The sequence below is a fragment of the Eleutherodactylus coqui genome, chromosome 5, assembly GCF_035609145.1.
Source record: "Eleutherodactylus coqui strain aEleCoq1 chromosome 5, aEleCoq1.hap1, whole genome shotgun sequence".
Classification (NCBI taxonomy): domain Eukaryota; kingdom Metazoa; phylum Chordata; class Amphibia; order Anura; family Eleutherodactylidae; genus Eleutherodactylus; species Eleutherodactylus coqui.
This window is the reverse complement of record NC_089841.1, coordinates 182,473,102-182,487,182: the sequence shown is the minus strand read 5'-3', so window position 1 is coordinate 182,487,182 and position 14,081 is coordinate 182,473,102. Positions and strand designations below refer to the sequence as shown.

Below are 14,081 nucleotides of genomic sequence, written 5' to 3'. Positions count from 1 at the left end.
TAATAAAAGTTATACAATACCTTATATATGCTGAAAATGATGTAATTAAAAATACAACTTGCCAAAAATCAAACCCTCAATTGGCTATGTCACTGGAAAAACTTGAAAAAAATGGAAAATGGGTTTGTAATTAAGGTCTAAACTGGGCCCATCATGAAGGGGTTAGCATGAGTGCGGCGTGAGAATGATTCAGGCTTTGGAAACAAAAAGCAGAAATTTACAGTAGATTTTCCTATCATTGCTGCTGGTTAAAATTATTACCAAGATGTATTGAGATTCTAATGTTCTTTGATTATTTTTTTTTTGAGGCATGAAAAAATGCGGTGAAAAGGATTGTGAAAAAGTGTTTATCATAATTTATTTCCTACTATTTTCTTTTAGAGCTGAATGCAAAATGAAAAATGAGCTACAATCTGCAAGTGGAATGAAGTAGGTTTATGAAAATCAGCCAAGAACGGCATGCTAGAATCCAAATGCACACATTTTCATGAGAAAGAAAACAAATTCTCCAGCTGGATTTTCTGTAGAATAGAAAGATACAACATAAGCTGATCAAGGAACATAAAGAACATGTCCGCTTCCAGTTGGATTTTCAAAGAAGCTAAATTTAATCTGGTTTACCTGAACCAAGCACAAAAATAACACTTATTTGGTTGCGTGAAAAGGATACTTTTATGCATGGTCAATATAACCTAATTGGTATAATGGTTTAAGAGAGAGATTACATGCAGACCGATGCTTTTTTAGAAAACCACTATCATCATTCAAAAGAATCCTAAGAAATCCCAAGGGATAGTCCTGTGCAACACTGCAAGGTTTAACCATGAACTCTGGGCATATCAGTATTTTCAGTGGCTTTTTAATACACTTTAAGTTAAACCTAGATTACATAAATTAGATGTATAGAAGATTATTGAAAAAGTTAGGTTGTGGCTGTACTGAACTGGACTGGAAAAGTGAGGATTCCGTCCAACACCTCAGAAAAACACTTGAGCCCATTTTAATGCTGTTGCTTGGAGAACTATGGGGTTGCCTCTGCGTGGATCATACATTGATGGCCTATCCTAAGGACAGGCCATCAATGTTATACCTTCGAAGACCATATGAGGGTAGTTACACACACAGCTGTTTAAGCTGAAGTTTTTGTGGCAGTTTTTCGAGCTGAAGCCAGAATTCTAATTGAATGGAATAGGAAATATAAAGCAAGGAATTATCCTTCCCCTTACTGTTGGATCTACTTCTGGTTTTGGCTCAAAAAATGGATGAAAAACAGCCAAAAACTGGTTTCCTTTAAAAAAAGACAAAATGAAACCTTCTTTAACCCTTTCCAATCCAATTTGTATCCTGGTTTTCCTAGGTGGCTTACTCTTTTTCTGCCGTTAAACAACAGCGTTATCTGCTGGCTAAAGCCAGTACTACATGAGGTGACACGTTGGATAGGCTCCAACAGCAGAGAGGCCGGCAATATACAGTAAGAGAACCCCAACGGACGTCTTCCAACATCGGAGCTGTACAGCCTTAAATCATAATGTCTTCAGAGGTCAGACAGTGGATTGGAAAGGGTTAATCTGTTATTGTTAACAAATTGCTAAGCCTATAGAACTGTGATTCAAAACCCCATCCTTCTACTCTTATGTGTAAAAGAAAAAGGAAAAAATATCACAAATTTGGTATCACATTTGTAACGTCCCATGTAAAAAAGCTAGTGAATTATTTAACCTGCATGGTGAATGCTGTGGGGGAAAAAACTAAAAAAAACAACTAGCTATTTTGCCAGGTTTTTATAAGTGTGAAAAAGAAGTAACACATTAAAAAGAAACTACATAAGTTGGGTCTCGGTATAATCATATTGACTCACAAAATTAACACATTATTTATACTGCACTGTGAATGCCATTAAAAAAGACATGCCAGAAATGCAGATTTTGTTCATCCTGCCTTTAGAAAAAATTGAATAAAAGGTGATCAAAGCGTTATATGTTTCCAAAAATGGGATAAATGAAAGCTAGAGCTCATCCGAAGAAAAGAAGCCCTCATAGAGCTTTGTCAATGGACAAATAAAAACAATATGGCCCTTGGAATGCAGCCACACAAAAACAAATCTTTAGAATAAATGTGTTTTTAGGGTACAGAAATGGCAAAACATAACAAAAACTGTATACATTTGGTATCACAATAAACAATTATCATTAACAAATTACTAAGACTATAGAACTCTGATTCCAAATCATGGGGCTTATTGGAATTTGGTTGTCAGTTACCTGGAAGACAGCAAAAAGAGCTTTAACAGTAGGCATGGAATAGTTGTAAGGATTTTCAGGAAGCAAACATTTTTCTAAGTGCTCCCATATTAAAAAAGGCCTGGAGAAAAATATGTGCCTGTGAGAAATGTACCCGAGGTTAAAGGGGTTGTCCCGCGGCAGCAAGTGGGTCTATACACTTCTGTATGGCCATATTAATGCACTTTGTAATGTACATTGTGCATTAATTATGAGCCATACAGAAGTTATCAAAAGTTATTCACTTACCTGTTCCGTTGCTGGCGTCCTCGTCTCCATGGTTGCCGTCTAATTTTCGCCGTCTAATGGCCAAATTAGACGCGCTTGCGCAGTCGGGTCTTCTTCTCTTCTCAAAGGGGCTCCGTGTAGCTCCGCCCCATCACGTGCCGATTTCAGCCAATCAGGAGGCTGGAATCGGCAATGGACCGCACAGAAGAGCTGCGGTCCACGGAGGTAGAAGATCCCGGCGGCCATCTTCAACCGGTAAGTAAGAAGTCACTGGAGCGCGGGGATTCAGGTAAGCGCTGTGCGGTCCATTGAAAAAAAAAAACCCGTTTCGGCGCGGGACAACCCCTTTAATGTTTCAGCAGAGTTAGGCTTTCCTCTATTTGCTATGCAGTCTTCCCTGCGCATCCATCTAAGTACACAAGACATAGCATATAATTTCTCTTGTTCACCTTTCCACTTATTTTATTTTGAAGAGGGCAAGTTTTTCTTTTTCTGGAATCTTTTCAAACCTCCTTTCACCTAATTTGAAAGGGCTTAAAAACAAGCCAATTTAGCATGAAGACTAAAGCAGCTACAACTCTGTGTGACCACTTCAGCACGTGTACCTTTTACGTTCCTTAACCCTTTCCAATCCACTGTCTGAGGTCTTCCTACATTCCGATTGAAGCTTGTACAGCTCCAATGTCAGAAGACGTCCGACAGGGTATTCTTACCATCTATTGCCAGCCACTCCACTGTTGGAGCTTCTCTGGTGCACACACACTGGATTTAGCCAGCAGATGGCACCGTTGTACAACAGCAAAAAGAGAAAGCCTTTTACGAAACCTTGAATCCAAAATCGGATTGGAAAGGGTAAATTGTCACTTAGTGTATTCTATGGACCGAGAAAATTCAGGTTGCCTATAAACCTGCCTGAGATACAGTAGCAGGTGCAAGTAGAGAAATAAGATTGTGTGAGAACAAGTAACAAAACTAGGCTATAATATTTAGGTTGTAGAGCACCATAGCTTATTTTCTTATATACAGTATTTTTTTCTTTACGTAGAAGTATATTGAAATATTGAAACCAAGAACAAATATCTGTTCCCCTAGCCTGGTTCCACTATTCGTATATGCACATAAAATTGATTCCATGCATCTCAGTGGGGTTAAATCCTTTTACAGGAGCTTACAGAATACATGAAGCTGCATTTGTCATGCTGGTTCTGACTGATAGCAAAGGGGAAATAACTTGTAAAGTTTCAGCTTAGATACTTTTCTGTTCATAGCATCATTAGGCATTTGTCAACAAAGTCTTAAAGTCTAAACAGGGAAATTGCATTTCAAGGCTCACAAATCATTTTCCCTGAGATATAACTCTGAGCGTGCACATGGCTTTCCTTGATTTCTTCACAGAGGATGGATATTTATGATGATTTCTAGCAATAAAAGTGTAAAGGGCTCTATGAATACATCCAAAGCTGTTCACCTTTCACTGATCTTCAAATACAGAGTCATTTAAAGTCCAGGAAAGACTGGGACATGAAGTATGCCTTCACACTTCACAAGAACTGCTTCAGATGGAAGACCTGCCATTTAGGTGATTATGGAAAATAGTTTATCACCCAAGATAAAGCATTTCTAGGATTTCAATCACAATGTTGATTATAGTGCATGGAAGACCTGCTGGCATTAGGTGGACATCCAGGCTGCCTGTAGAATCCTAATTTATTTGATAGTCATTGCATAGCATAGCTTCAATATCTAGTAGCTGTAGAAGTGATAATCTGTGCAGTATGTACTGCAAAACGCTCACTACCTTCCATTTCATTTTTACTTGATTGCACTAACCTTCAATCTTAGTATCATATAACAGGTTGAATCCAGCAGGAATAAAATGGCATGGAAGTAAAGCTTTCAACAACTAGTTTGAAGAACCAGTCTGCAGAGTCTACTACAGTCCCCAATGCCTCTAACCAGTATTTGGAAAAAAAATCTAATTATTCTTATGCATATACTTAAAAGGGTTATCCCACTTCAAGCTGCTTTTCTGCAGGAAGCAGACAGCTCCAGACATTGTGCAGTGGCCTGGATTGGTATTGCAGGCTGAGTCTTATTAAAGTGAATGGGACTACACCTGCAGTACCAATTGGGACCACTATACAATATACGGACCTGTCTGCTTCTGCAGAAAAACAGCTAGAAGTGGGAAGACCCATTTAAAGTCATGCTTAGACTTTGTTTTGTAGTACTATTGGTCACCAAAAAAGAAATTTTATTAAAAAGCTAACCTTTGTCCAAAATTTTAGGTATAAAAAAATAGACTCAAAACATATATATCAAATCAGACGTGGACTTGGTTGTTGATAAGAAACCAAGACCCACGCTGCACAACCCAATAACAGTGATTGTGCTGTTGCCAACGGCATCCACAATCCACCCACTCACATTTAGATATTGGTGTGAAATATTACTGATAAGCCCTTAATTTCTTGTTACAGCAGAATTACTAAATTGTGTGTGTGTGTGTGGGGGGGGGGGGGGGGTGTTATTCCCTTTTAATTAGCCTGAGAGCTGCTTCCCTTGCTTTACAGACCAATAGTGATTCAATCCATGAGGTCATAGGCAGGGATTATATTTCGCCTGTGGTATTTCATTTAAGTGTTTCCACACTACCCTCCAATCCTACATGTACTGCAAACAATCGAAATGTTGTTTATTAACCCTTCATTCATGGCCGCTACTAAAAAAGGAAAGCAGCTCTCAGGCTAATTAACAGGAAATAACCCCCCCCCCCCCCACTTCCCCCAATTTATTGTTATTGAGTTGTGCACCGTGGGGCTTGGTTTCTAATCAATAACCAAGTCCACGTCTAATATATTTTGAGTCTGTCCAAACATTTTAAGTATAAAATAATAAAGGTTAGTTTTTTAATAAAATTTATTTTTCGATGACCAATTTTGCTAATTTAAAAGAAATACACTGCTTCGGTGACTTCTCCGATTTGTAGTACAACACAATTGATCACCACAAAAAAAGAGAGAAAAGGTCGTAAAATGACAAAATTATTGATTGCATCTGTTTAAAGAAAAAAGTTTTCAAAGTTTTATAGTGGCTTGTCCCCAGCAAAGACTGTATTGGAAAAACACCACAAAGAAAATGAACCTTGGGATAATGAATATTCTGTGTTTCTTCTATTTCATTCAAAATGTGTGTAATACAGCATAATAAAATACAAGTCTTCAGAGCAGAATGACAAAATTCCTCACCGTAAACTGTGAACACTAGGTGTATCAGACGTTGATTGCCTTGACTGGCGCCCACAAACACTGCTGCCTGTCGGTGATGCCCAGCTATCGGATGATCCAACCCAGGAGCGGATGCTCTCCGATTTCCCCAAACTCATTACTGAACCTATGGTTGACTGATTATCTCTGTAGAGAAAAGCAGAATGAGACGTAGTATAACTCCAGCTGTACAATGAAGTATTTAACATATTCTAAAGAGAACGTGGAACAACCATCCAAGAGCATCCTTTGTTAGAGGAATGATGCAATGTAGAGGTATTATTCAAATATTATAGTAATGGCATCGCACAACTAACAATAGGTGCTCAGTGAAAGGTCACTTTAATCTGCATACAGCTCTATAGAAAACCTTGGCATATTTTCTTGGTAACTATGAATAAATAATAATGAAAAACATTATTCATTATTTAATGTTATTCCTTCTTCAAATTTTTGAATAAATTGACAGCTGGGTGTTACCAGTTGTGGGTGTGCCCACACACTTGTCCAATAAGTGCTGACAGATTCAGACTGTGTAAGGGCACAACAGTTTGAAAAAGTGAACAGTAACTCCCAGTGACTAGGAGGAATAACAGATGAATGGCATAACTCATTGGGAGAGATTTATTAAACGGTCCAAAAGGAAAATGGTTTTAGTTATCTCTATCAACCAATCACAGACAGCTTTCATTTTGCATTCTGCTCTCATAAAATAAAAGCTGACCTGTCATTTTAGATAATTTCAGAAATCTGCCCCACAGTTCTAAGAAAAGATTTTCCAAAATTGTTACTTTATGGGGAATATAAGTATTTACTAAAATAGGCAAGTCAGGAAAGCTGGCAGGTCCCCTTTAAATGTATGATATGACAGCATTGTGATTATTTATATTGAAATTATAATATTTTTTGATAGCTTACATGCATATAAAACTGACATAAATCCTTATTGTTGGAGATAACATTCTTAGAGAGGTTTTAAACTGAAGGATACTCTGTAACATTAAAATATTAAAACAGTAATAGTATAATGTGATGAATTGGATATGGACTGATGGTGATCAGGATAAAGCTAATTGTCCCTAACAATTACATTTGATATCGGATTCTGCATCTGCTGAAAGACATTTTAGACAAGTGCTCTTTCCTGTTCCAGCATGACTGTCCCCTGTGGGCCATAAAGACATGGTTCGAGGAGTTTGGTATGGAGTTACTCAAGTGGTCTGCAAGAATCCCTGACCTCAACTTCAATGAACACCTTTGAGATGAATTACTATATCAACGGGGGTCTAACCTTCTCATCCAACATCACAAATGCTCTTTTATCTAAATGAACACAAATTGCTACAGACATACTCTTGTAAAAATCCTTCCTATAAGAGTGGAGGCTGTTGAAGCTGCAAAAGGGGACACAACTCCAATTAACGCCAATGATTTAGGAATCAGATGTTTAACAAGCTCCACATACTATGAGCCAAATATTGTACATTTCGTACCAAAGAATGAAGTATTAAAGAGGACACAAAATGCACAACTTGCCATAAATTAGTAAACCAGACGCAAAAGTTTGCTAATTATGTTTTTTTTTTTACTTACAGAGATATTAATATTTTCCTGTATTACCTCTTTCTTTTCAGAGAATGATCCTGTCCCACCTCACCACATTTCACTGGCCATTGCAATCATGTGTAAGAGCTGGTTGGGTTTACAGAAACAACTGGAGCAGTGTGTTACTCAGTTTCTGTACTAGAATTCCCATAGGCGTGAACAGAAGTTATATAAACAGCATACCACAGCAGCTACAGTGTGTCCATAGCTTGTAAACTACAGAAAGAGCGTAACTCTCGGTACTACATTACTTACCTAACTCTCATTCACTTCTATAAGAAATACAGAAATAGTATAGCAGTAGGTGCGTGGCTGCTGCTGTATACCTAGCAACCTCTTGCACCCTGGATGTGGCAGCCAATCAGGCATGGTGAGATAGAATGGGGACATTCTCTGAGATAAGAATATCTCTTTAATGATTGAACAGGTGGAGAAAATGACAGCAGATAACTAGTTTTGAAGCCAATTCAAAGATGACAATCAATACGACTGATATTACTAAGAAGAATCGAAACTTAGTCTGTTGCTTGAATTTCTGTTTTATCAATATATTTCTAGCTTTCTACAGTATATTGGAAAGGGATCTTCTCTAAGCACTAATTTTTCTACTAACACTAACTTTACAGATAATTCAAAATGACAAATTTTGCACACCTTGAAATTAAGAGTGAAACAGTTAATAATGGTAGTTGCGGTAGAATGGGGGTCATACCGTGTTTCCCCGAAAATAAGACAGTGTCTTATATTAATTTTTGTTCAAAAAGGTTTAACTTTTTTACATGTATAGCTGCCTGGACACTATTTAAATTGACTTTTAAAATAAACTGTTATCAGGGCTTAATTTTGGAGTAGGGCTTATATTTCATGCATCCTCAAAAAGCCTGAAAAATCATTTTGCATCCTCAAAAATTCTGGATAAATCATGCTATGTCTTATTTTCAGGGAAACAGGGTAGTAGTGGAATTATTTCAATCTTCCTATTCACCTCCATTAAGCTACATCTGCAAAGTTCTGCTACTTTCACAAACCAAAGGTCTCAGTATTAGAATTGTTGATGCAATAATGTGTCAACATTATTTTCTTCGTAGCACATTTTCTTTTACTCTAAAGAAAATCTAGACAGGAGAGTAAATGGGAAAGGAGTTTAAACAGTGTGAGGTATTGATAAAGTTCTGCAGTCCAACCACTGCCTGAAATTGCTCACAGTAACTAGAACTCAAAGCAGATTGTGCAATAAATGAAATTTGACATGCAAACACAAGACTTTCATTGAACCAGTGAGCAATTTATTGAAAATCTTTAATCCATCTCCTTGAGGCCATTGTGCCCTGAAAAAAACATGAATGAATTACTTTAATCTACAAACATATTGGAGGTGCTTTTTCACCACATCAGCCGATTTCGATGACTTTTCATTTCTAACTGCATGAAGCCGCAGCTAAGGTAATGTACAAGCAGTTTATTTCACCTTTTGATATTCAGCTTCATACTCAGAATATGCCCTAGGGCTTATGCTGCATATAGTAAAAAAATAAGAAGCTCTTGACACATTGTATTAACTGATCTTATTAGAATGTTTCAATTAAGATGTGTACAGGACTATTGTATTGCGGTAACATTAGAGAGCTCTACTCACACTAGTATACCTCTACGCTAGATTTAGGTGTGCAAGAAGCTGCAGATGGCCAAAAGCAATATTGTGCATTACTTGCAATGGTAAGCATTGCTATTTTTGCAAACAGTAACATTTGACCTGCCAATTTCTCCAACTTGCTACCCTGAAATCATACCCACAGTTGACCGTAAGCCTGTGACATGGAGGGAAGGTGGAGCTGGTTATTTTTTTTTTCCCTTAAAAACTAAAGGTTACACAAAGTAAAACAAAACAATTTTACACTTTTTGATTCCACAAACCCAATATTTTTCCACATAGGGTGTAAAATCCACAAGTGTCAACTTTTTTCCCTTCTTGTTAATTGCCCATGCACAGAGATAGGCCTCCAGTATAAAGAGCTAATAAAATTTATATGAAGTCTCTCCATGAAGCTGAGATTTAAAAAATAAATTACTACATTTTTGATACATTTGATACATCCATATGTTCTGTCAAGGCATAGAAGAAGATCTGTTGCTTAAGACTTCCCACCAGGACCCAGTGTGGAGTAGCTTCTCTCATGCTGATGAACCCAGCCACTTTGTATGGTTGTCATATAATAGTACAATGCAAAGAAAATGTAGTGTTTGCCCAGCTGCAGCTTCTCCAACCATAACAGCTGAACGCTGGAGATTTCTAAGGATGTGCCCAATGTGATCAGCTAATCACTGTAACATACATAGGACATAGTTTGTAAGCCCCAAAAAAGACATCTATCTATCCATTTATTACCAGCCTATTACCCCCCAATGTTGATGCAGAGGAAGGTAATAGGCTAAACTGGACTGGCTTCATGATGATATAAATTGGTTCATTTTCACCCAAAATCTTAGTCGCTTTTAACATAAACCTTTAATGTATCTGTGCTTTTAATCTTTGTTTCCAAAATAATTTCTCTGCTTGTTAACAATAACCATGTAGATGCCACCACTCCCCTCCCACCCATCCTGCAATACTTAGGCCTCATGTCCACGGGGAAAATCAGATCCGCTGCAGATTCTACATGTAGAATCTGCAGCGGGTCCCTCCTGCCCCGCGGACATGAGCGCCGAAAATAAGAATTTAAAAGTATTTACCATCCGGCGCGGGCGGAGAAGATCAGCTGTTTCTCACGGCCGGATCTTCATTTTCGGCCGGCGGATGAATTCCTGACGCCGGCGGCACGTCGCCGGCACGTCGCCGACGTGCCGCGCGCATGCGCCGGGCACATCCGCCGAGCCGAAGCAAGGAAGATGCGGCCGTGAGGAACAGCTGACCTTCCCCGCCCGCGCCGGATGGTAAATACTTTAAATTCCTATTTTAGGTCTCCCGCGGATCCGGACGGCTTCCATAGGCTTCAATAGAAGCCCGCGGGAGCCGTCCCCGCGGGAGACCCGCACGAAAATGGAGCATGGTCCGGATTTTTCCATGCTCCATTTTTTTTAAAATCCCTTTTATTGACGATCCGCGGGTATTTATCTACCCGCGGGTGGTCAATGCATCCCTATGGGATGCGGATCCGCATGCGGGAGATCCGCTGCGGATCTTAAATCATATTTTGCCCGTGGACATGAGCCCTTAGGTCATTGGTCTACTTGTCACGGCTTAAAATGTGGACAAGAAACAACTACAGTATATATAAGAAATGTCTTATAGACGTAAAAGTGATACAGTCTGCTTTATGTTTGTACTGTGAAGTCCTGACAGTATAAGGTTAAGTCCGTATTGGCATCTTAACCCATTTTCACTATTTAACTAATTATATACAAGCATTTCATGGGGACATACACTCTCCTTCTCCTCCTCTCATCTCTTCACTACCCAGGATTCTTTGATCTGTGTCTCCGCAGGAAACTCGCTCCCTGACCGATCTTCTAGTACTATAATCAAGTGAAGATGAGTTTCGGCACATAAACTGAAAATATTCAATGTCTTGTAGCACATTTTGTGGACACTTGTATTCATTCATGTCTAGAGACAGTAAATAATGAAATGTAGGTGACATAAGGGATCTCAGCTTTGGGATTATTACAGCAATATACATACTGTATAGAAGTCTATTATAGCGTACAGAATTGTCGTACATATGCAGCCACGTCATAGTTAATGATATTTCATGATGAGGAAACACTTGATATCATGATTTTATGGTATAAAGTGAATCTTGTGGAGTCACTTTAAATGCTATCTTAGGGAAGGCCTTGGGGAATTGCTATTTATGCAGCTTTCTATGTGCCAGGTTTATTATACAAAATATGGTTACAATATGGAGATAGACCATCAATATTGATTTGTTTAAAGGGGTTGTCTCGCGGCAGCAAGTGGGGTTAAGCACTTCTGTATGGAGGCTGGAATCGGCATACGTGACGGGGCGGAGCTACGCGATGATGCGTAGAAGGGGGCGGAGCCAGAACGCCGCTGCTGCCGGACAGACCCGAAGGCAGAAGACCCTTCTGCGCAAGCGCGTCTAATCGGGAGATTAGACGCTGAAGTTAGACGGAGCCATGGAGACGGAGACGCCAGCGCAGGGAAGGTAAGTGAATAACTTCTGTATGGCTCATATTTAATGTACGATGTATATTACAAAGTGCATTAATATGGCCATACAGAAGTGCTGAACCCCACTTGCTGCCGCGAGAGACAACCCCTTTAAGCTCTTTACTGTGTTATTGCTGCATGGATGTTTTTTATTCATATCAGCTTCATTCTTGTTGAGCAATACTTGCTCTAATCTCTGACTATTCTCGCTATCAGAAACATGAATAACGTCTCCTAGCATTATCCACAGTCCCATCCAAATCTCGCAAACCACAAACTCGTCCACGCATAGATTATTTAGCCTTGTTGTTGAACCAATCGGCTCTTCAGCGCATGCACTTGTCTGTGAAGCAGCACAGATTTGGACCAGACTATGGATGATGTAGAAGACATCATTCACGTAACATAGTCACAATGGCTGGGGATTGGTGAGCACTCTGATCCAGTGGGCAGGCCTGGACCATCTCTGTGGTCCAATCAGGTTTGATTTACATACAGTGTGGAATTGATTAAAATTGCATCTTTACAAGGTATGAGGGCATTAGGCACAGTAGCAACAGCCATATGGAGTGCTCTCTATTTTATTGTTCCCTAGTTGCCATTGGTTTCACCAACTCCAAACTGGTTACAGCTTCCCTTTATAGTACTGTATTTCCCTGAAAATAAGACACAAAAATAAGCCCTAGCTACACTACATGGAAAAAAAAGCAATACTCACCTAGCAGGCGCTGTCCTTCACTGGTTACCGGAGCTCCGGCAGGCTTCCATGCAGTCCTCAATGCTAAAAGAGCATCTTTTGCTGGTGACGGGGCTTAAATACCCCGAATCTAGCAAGCGATTAGTTTGATTGGCTGAGGCAGCACTTGTGAACCAATCAGACCCGGCACTTGATGAACCAATCACAACCATATATTGAATGACATCATTGAATGGCTGTAATTGGTTCATCGAGCACTGACTTTGATTGACTGAGGTGGCGCTTGTGAACCAATCAGAGCAATCTCTTCCTGGAGGCGGGATATTCAAGCCTCATAACCAGCAAGAGACGCTCTGTCGGCATTGAGGACTACACAGAAGCCTGCCGGAGTGCTGGAGGCCAGCGGGAGGAACCCAGATGGTGATCCAGTATAAGACGCCCCCCAAAATAAGACCCTGTGCCTCTTTTGGGGCAAAAATTAAGATAAGACAGGGTCTTGTTTTTAGGGAAGCGCGGTATGTTCACACTTGGCAGATTTGCTGTGGATTTTTCCACTGTAGAAAATCTACAACAAATTTGCAACATGTGAACATACTCTTAAGTTTCTCTGAAAATAAATTAAAAGGTAAATATATTATTGGAAGTAGCATTTATCTGAAAGGCGTTGTAGAAAAATTTGCAAACTGGTCAGCTTTTTTCCTGTAGTAGCACCATTCTTTTGTATAGGCTGTGTCTGATACTGTATACAGGGCTGAGCTGTGAGACTAGACACAACCCACGGACAAAGCTGACACTGCTTCCGAGGAAAGGTAAACACTATTTTGAGTTTCCTGAAATCATTCCAATACATAACAAAAAGCAAAGATGAAACAATACCTTTCAGTATCACTGTCATCACTCGAGTCAACTTCCTCTAGTGCAGCCTGTAAGTCAGCAATACGACGAATTGATGTTTCTAGATCGGCTTGTAAAGTTTGCCTTACTGCTGTAAGCTCGAATACCTGTGTCTCCTATAAAAAAGTTATAAAAACAGATTATTACGAAAATACAAAAAAAGAATGCTAACCTCCAAATTTAAATGTCAATCTTAAAATCTGAAAGTTAAGATTTAAATTGTATTTTCCATACAATAAACTAATTTATCCAAATATCCAGTAAATAGAAGCCCTTCATTTGCCTCTGCTGTCTAGTCATTCACATTTCTACTGTATATAGCCATTTATAACATCTCACATATAGTAATCACTACAGATGAGCGAGTATACTCGCTAAGGCTAACTACTCGAGTGAGTAGTGCCTTAGCTGAGTATCTGAGGGGGGAGAGAGGGGAGGAATGGAGGGCAGATCTCTCTCTCCCTCTCCCCCCCCCCCCCCTCCCCGCCGCAACTCACCTGTCACCCGCGCCGGCAGCTGAATCTTGACAGACAAGCGGGAGGATACTCGGCTAAGGCACTACTCGAGTAGTTAGCCTTAGCGAGTATATTCGCTCATCTCTAGTAATCACCAAACTTTCTTAGTATTCTTGAATAACATATAATCCCAGATCCAAAAGAGGTTGGGACGCTGTGTAAAATATAAAGGAAAGCAAAGAAAAAAAGAATGCTATATCTTATTCACAATAGAACACATATCAGAAGGTGAAGGTGAGACATTTTTACATTGCATTTAAAAAAATGTACCCATCTACAAATTGATGGCAGCAACACAAAAGTTAGGTAAGGACCATGTATGCCATTATGTAGCATCCCCTCTCCTTTTTACAACAGTCTGTGAATGTCTGGGAAGTGAGGAGACCAATTACTGGAGTTTTGGGGCAGGGAAGTTGTCCCATTCTT

At 39.4% G+C, this 14,081-nt stretch overlaps 1 protein-coding gene across 1 annotated transcript in view; it reads right to left on the bottom strand.

The window, feature by feature from the left end:
• MYO18B (myosin XVIIIB) overlaps positions 1 to 14,081 on the bottom strand; it is a 529,330-nt gene that overhangs the window by 23,782 nt on the left and 491,467 nt on the right. Inside the window, exons 41-42 of the mRNA XM_066603908.1 lie at positions 13,123 to 13,256; positions 5,756 to 5,920 (exon numbers count right to left, since the gene is read on the bottom strand). Coding sequence (XP_066460005.1) covers positions 5,756 to 5,920; positions 13,123 to 13,256 — 299 coding nt within the window. The remainder of the gene's footprint in view (positions 1 to 5,755; positions 5,921 to 13,122; positions 13,257 to 14,081) is intronic.